This window comes from Geotrypetes seraphini, chromosome 10, assembly GCF_902459505.1.
Source record: "Geotrypetes seraphini chromosome 10, aGeoSer1.1, whole genome shotgun sequence".
NCBI classification, from domain to species: domain Eukaryota; kingdom Metazoa; phylum Chordata; class Amphibia; order Gymnophiona; family Dermophiidae; genus Geotrypetes; species Geotrypetes seraphini.
In genome coordinates, this window is record NC_047093.1 from 35,948,664 (window position 1) to 35,954,663 (window position 6,000).

At 40.2% G+C, this 6,000-nt stretch overlaps 1 protein-coding gene across 4 annotated transcripts in view; it reads left to right on the forward strand.

Moving 5' to 3' along the window:
• The window catches only part of CD7 (CD7 molecule), a 28,939-nt gene extending 23,809 nt beyond the window's left edge, over positions 1 to 5,130 (forward strand). For all 4 annotated transcript variants that reach the window (XM_033962235.1, XM_033962234.1, XM_033962233.1 and 1 more), the window contains exons 3-5: positions 2,328 to 2,672; positions 4,329 to 4,462; positions 4,565 to 5,130. In XM_033962235.1, coding sequence (XP_033818126.1) covers positions 2,328 to 2,672; positions 4,329 to 4,462; positions 4,565 to 4,654 — 569 coding nt within the window. In that variant the 3' untranslated portion in view covers positions 4,655 to 5,130. The remainder of the gene's footprint in view (positions 1 to 2,327; positions 2,673 to 4,328; positions 4,463 to 4,564) is intronic.
• Positions 5,131 to 6,000: the final 870 nt, after the last annotated feature.

The window sequence follows — 6,000 nt, forward strand, 5'->3', positions numbered from 1 at the left end:
AAGTGTGGAATAACTTGTAAGTTTCATGACTCCACATCATTCTCTTCTTGGATGGGCTGAGAACTTTTCAGTGGCCCCTTGTAGTAACTTGGTAAATGACACATATAAAGACCTGAACGGTCCATCCAGTCTGCCCAATGGTTGCATGCATTATAAATGCATGATTAAATTAAATTGCCTTTTTTCTTTGATATTTCTGGGCTGAAGTCCACCTGGTACGGTCCTTAGGTTCTAACTACTGGAGTTGCTGTCGAAGCTCACTCCAACCTATCCAAACCATTTTGTCATTTGTGGGATACAGACCATAAAATTATGCACAGCACTGTCCTTATGTTCCAAATTACTGGAGTTTATCGAAGCCCTCCCCAGTCCATCCTAAGCCGAATTCCACATATGGGGGGAGCAAACATTTATAACAAGTTGATGGCATACATAAATGGTTGTGCCAAAAGATGACATTTACATACCTAGCAGTATTCTGTAAGTTGTTCGTATAAATGCTGGCCTTGCTTTTGGCCTGCCTATGCGTCTCCCCTATGAATACTCCTCTACCAGTTACACACAATGCCATTTGAGAATGTAATTACAGAATAGCAATTAAACGCAACACTGCTATATACATAGGTAAAACGCACACCTACTCATACGGATGACAGTATTCTATAAATTTAAATGCCCAATTGTTTTGTAAATTTAAGTGACCTGTTTTGGAATGAAGGAGATAGTAGCAGGCTGAAAATTGGTCTAACCAGGCTATCTGGTAAGATTAGCCTCTTTGTGGATGATACCAAGGTCTGCAGTGGGGTGTACACCCTTGATGGTATGGAGAACATGAGAAGGAACCTAGAGAAGCTTGGAAAGTGGTTCAGAATCTGGCAGCTAAGCTTTAACGCCGAGAAACTCAGGGTCATGCATTTGGGTTGTAAAAACTCAAGGGAACAGTACACTTTAGGGGGAGAAGAACTTCTGTGCATGAAAGAGGTGCAGGATTTGGGTGTGATTGTATGTAATGATAAGCAGCATAAAATCTGTTTTACTACTTGGGTTCTAGCTAGGTTCTTGGGACCTGGTTGGCCACTGTTGGAAACAGGACACTGAGCTTGATGGACCTTCATTCTGTCCCAGTATGACAATTCTGATATTTTTATGATTGTAAGGTGGCCAAACAGATAGAAAAGGCATGCTAGAAGGATGCTTGGGTGCATAGGGAAAGGAATGGCCAGTATGAAAAAGGAGGTAATGATGCCTCTGGTGAGATCCCATTTAGGATATTGTGTGCAATTCTGGAGAACTCACCTTCAAAAAGTTATAAACAAGATAGAGTCAGTCCAGAGGATAGTTGCTAAAATGATTAGTGCTTCATCATAAAGCATATGAGGATAGATTTTAAGCTCTTAATATGTATACTTTGGAGGAAAGGCAGGAGAGAGGAGATATGATAGAGATATTTAAATCAATCACAAAAAATACAATGTTATTAGCCAAGTGGTAGAAATGCCCACTGAAAAACCATTTCATTAAAGTGGAGAAAAAGCCTCAACTTAATTTTATATGCAGGCGGTAACCCGATGAGTTTTTCAGCCGTTCTTATTCTGTATCATGAGCAAAAATCTCCACTACTTTTCAAACAATGGTAATCTTTCAAACCGGGAACATATCCCACCACTGTGCACAGGGAACAGGTAAAAGAACCTAAGGGAAAGTTTCACTTATCTTCACAGCTGTTAATCAGATCAGGATCGCGATCCAACACAATGATCTTCCTGCAGTAACAATTTTGGCCATTCGTTGGTGAAACAAGAGCCTTGTTTAATGCCAACATTGTTACTGCAGGAAGATCATTGCGTTGGATCGCGATCCTGATCTGATTAACAGCTGTGAAGATAAGTGAAACTTTCCCTTAGGTTCTTTTACCTGTTCCCTGTGCACAGTGGTGGGATATGTTCCCGGTTTGAAAGATTACATTTTTTGAAAAGTAGTGGAGTTTTTTGCCCATGATACAGAATAAGAACAGCTGAAAAACTCATTGGGTTGCCACCTGCATATAAAATTAAGTTAAGGCTTTTTCTCCACTTTAATGAAATGGTTTTTCAGTGGGCATTTCCACCACTTGGCTACTAACATTGTATTTTTTGTGATTAATTTAGAGATTATTATTATTATTATTGTTCTAGAGAGATATTTAAATACCTAGAGTCTCTTTCAATTGAAAGAAATTTCTGGAATGAGGGGACATAGGATGAAGTTTATATAGGTATTTTGAGTTGCTACCTTAACCAGCACATTTGGTCTACCTCTCATGGATTCTTCTTATAATTTCTCTTTAGAGACACAAGAAAAGGTCTTCATTCAACAGTTACCACACACAGTTTCAGTTCGAGAGGGAAGCTCACTCAATATAACTTGCTCCTTTTCTACTGGAGAGTCTCCACTAGGCGTCTTTTTCAAAAGACGCTTTAACAAGAACATTGCCTACCTTTCGAAAGAGGGACGAGTGTCCATTGAAAGGGACTATGTTGAGCGCACCAAGATTTCGGGAGCAATGAATAACTTCATGGTAACACTGCGTCATCTGAGAGGGAATGATACAGACCTCTACCTGTGTGAGGGCAGCATGCAGAGCCCTTCAACTCTACTACTAATTGGGACAGGCACCCTGGTGATTGTAACAGGTACATGTTATCTCTGGTTTCTCAAGAAGGTATTGACATGGATTTCAAGGAAAAGGCAAGGTCTAGGGGCAGAGATCATTGAGACAAATATAAAATGGTGAGATTCCTCAATGACAAAGCAGCAGGCATGTCATCTGAAGATTTTGATACTACGTTACTGCAAGGACCATGGGATCCTGCTTTAACGGTATCTACACTAACACCCAGTAAGAAAAAAAAATCCAGTGTGCCCGATTCAAAACTATTTAACTGAATTTAATTTAATTGAAAATGCTGCTATTTCAAGTAAGGAAAGATTTATATTTCTACAGGTAATAGATGGAAGTGGGCTGGAAATGTCATGAAGAGTCAGCTTTTTGCAATGTTAATTTTATGCTATGTATGTTTAATATGGAAACCATCTAGATATAAACAGAATTTTAAAAATAAATAAATTGCACACAACTGGTTATCTGCAAATATTCAGTGAGAGATAACTGGTTATCCCCCGCTGAATATTCGCGGTTAGTTTCAAGTTTATTATAAAATTTGATTACTCGCTTATTCAAAATTCTAAGCGATGAATAAATCAATAAAATTACAAAATAGGGGGAACAAACAATAGTAACCAAAAACAAACAAACCCCTGAAACTTACAAAACATATTGAAGACTAACTTAACAAACATAAAACGTGAGGAAAGGATGGGGACAGAAATACAATTTGGTTGATAGAAGAAAAGACACTTATGGTACGTAGTGTGGGGTATAATTAAAAAAACATGTAGGCACTACATACTGAAAATCTACTTTAGCATCTCAACCTCTATTTTTTCCACTTTCAACATAAAACCATTTATCTTTGGGGTATCTGGAAGATTCATTAATGTTTTTATAAGACAGTCATAATTGTAACTAGGAGCCAGCTATCTCGGGGGCCTTTTGGGGGCAGATCACACTTAGGTCCTGATATTCAGCACTAACTGAGCAAGGTTAATACATAACTAGGACCATATAAACAGCTATCCTATCTTTCCTCCCCCCCGCTCCCCCACCCCATTTTATGAAGTTATGATAAACGCTCCGATGCTCATAGAATTCCTATGAGTGTCAGTGTTAATACTGTCACGATAAAAAAGCCTAACACAGCTTCATAAAAGGGGGCCTTTGTGCGCTAGTTGATGGCTAGTTAGCCCTGAATATTGACTTAACTGGGCATGCGTTAGCTGGCGTCCAAAAATGAAACCAGGTATTCAGTGCCGGTTGCCAGGAATGGCCCAGCGTTGAATATCCAGGTTCAACACTGGCGGCAGGCAGCGCCGTTAAAGCCCGCCGGCAGCTGAAAATAGAATTGAATATTACCTTACTTATATTATGAGATCATTGGTTATAAAGAGAGAAGGATCTTCCAATGTGTCCGGTATTGAAACAAGGGGAACGTGTGCTCTTTTTCTAAAAGGGTGAATACTCTTGGTGACATTGCTCATGTAGTGAAAAAATGCCCCCAAACCTAAAACCAAATTAACATTCCTGTGAACAACCCAAAATGACCTGGAACAACAATTTTCTGGCCACACACGCCTAGATTTAAAACATCTCTATTACTGTACTGTAACTTTTGCTTCACTAATAATTCACCGGCATACTGATGCTGGATCCTTTTTACTTCTGTCTCCAGGAAAATACCCAGTTCAGAATACTGTCCTGTCTCCAGTAACTGTGTGGGATCCCACTCTATTCGACACTGTCATTGCCTTATCAGTTCTTCTTCTGATCCTGACACTTTGTATCGCCACCTACCTCTTTGGAAAAGTATGCATTTTTGCTTTTGATGTTACCTGTATATCAACGTGTAGACTGTAGGGAACCCTGCTTTCCCCAGGACTAAACTCCTTTCTCCATTTTCTTTTGCAGCTGAAGAAGAGCTGGGTCTCCCATCAGCAAACCCAGTGCCTGCAGAATACCGTCTACGAGGGCGTCCGGATGTTTCAGAACTACAGATAGGATTTGTGTCGGTAGCTGAGACGCCTGGATTAGAGGTCAAGCTAAAAGCTCCCCAAAACTCAAGAGTGCTTCCCTCTCTCGAATATTCAGAAGTTTTTGGAAATTCTGAGCTACTTAGATGGTTCTAAAGAAACCAAAAAATATAAATAGATGGCCTGCAAGAACTGAGTGTGGAATGCCAAGGGAACCAAGCTGGGATAAATTACTGTCTTTTCTTCCTAATTAATGATGCTTGCCATCTCTTGAGTCTATGTATGAATAGCTATCACTAATGTCTACGCTAGTTTCAAGTTTATTTAAAATACCGTCCTAGTGGTTGACACGCTAAAATTGATGATGTTATTTTCTGATTCTTCTTATTGTTACTGATACATTGACAAATATTTACCACCATAAAAGGAGGGGATTTTTTCTTTCCATAAGGGGCTGTTATTCAAAGAGTTTCTCTGAATAAAATTTGGAGTTAGAAGGATAAACCCTGCTGGATCAAATTTCTCTCCCTGTTCTCCTTGCAAAACCAGTTGAGAGAACGCATACCTATTTTAGAGAACCCTAGAGGTTTGAGGTCTGATTTCTTGCGGGAGTCTGCAGGAGGGAGCTTTGAATTACTGAGAAAGGTGTGATCTAAATTCCAAATCTGTTGAAGGCAGCATCTGTAACACTGCAAAAGATTCCAGTCTTTAACCTCATTCCTACAGGGAGTGTTCCTACATGGAGTGTTACAGCTGTCCCCTTAGAAGGATGAAGGAGCGAGGACTCCTTTGGAGTCTTAACATATAGAACTGCAAGTAATAATTTGCTGGTCAATATTGAGCCAACAGTGGTCGGTGTTTTTATAAATGGTGACTGCTGCTGGCTAATTTAGACCTGGATATTTAACCATGTCTGGTTTTTTGGCAGGACCTAGAAGTTATGTAGTTATGGACAGTATTCAGCGTTGTACCCACATAGCTAACCAGGCAGTTAGGACTGCTTTTTGTGTGGTCCTATATGCCCAGTTAGTTATGTGGGCACCAGCATTGAATATTACCACCCTGATTCTATTCCCAGACTGCCCTGGAACTCTACGGCAAGTGCCACAGAGGTCATACTGGATTTTCAGCAGCACTGAATGGCTAAGTGCTGCTGAAAATCTGGGGATGGCCCCTTCACTGTGATTTAATTAGGCAGGAGCTTCTCCTGCCCAGTTACATCATTCTAAATGTTAACCCCCTTGGCATTTCGGAAGCTGAGTGAGACTCAGACCCCTAAAGGTGGAATCCTTAAGATTCCTGGAATTTCTATACTGCTGAGGAAAAACTCCCTTAGCTCACAGAGGGCGGGACTTCAGCCCACAGTGCTGTAAC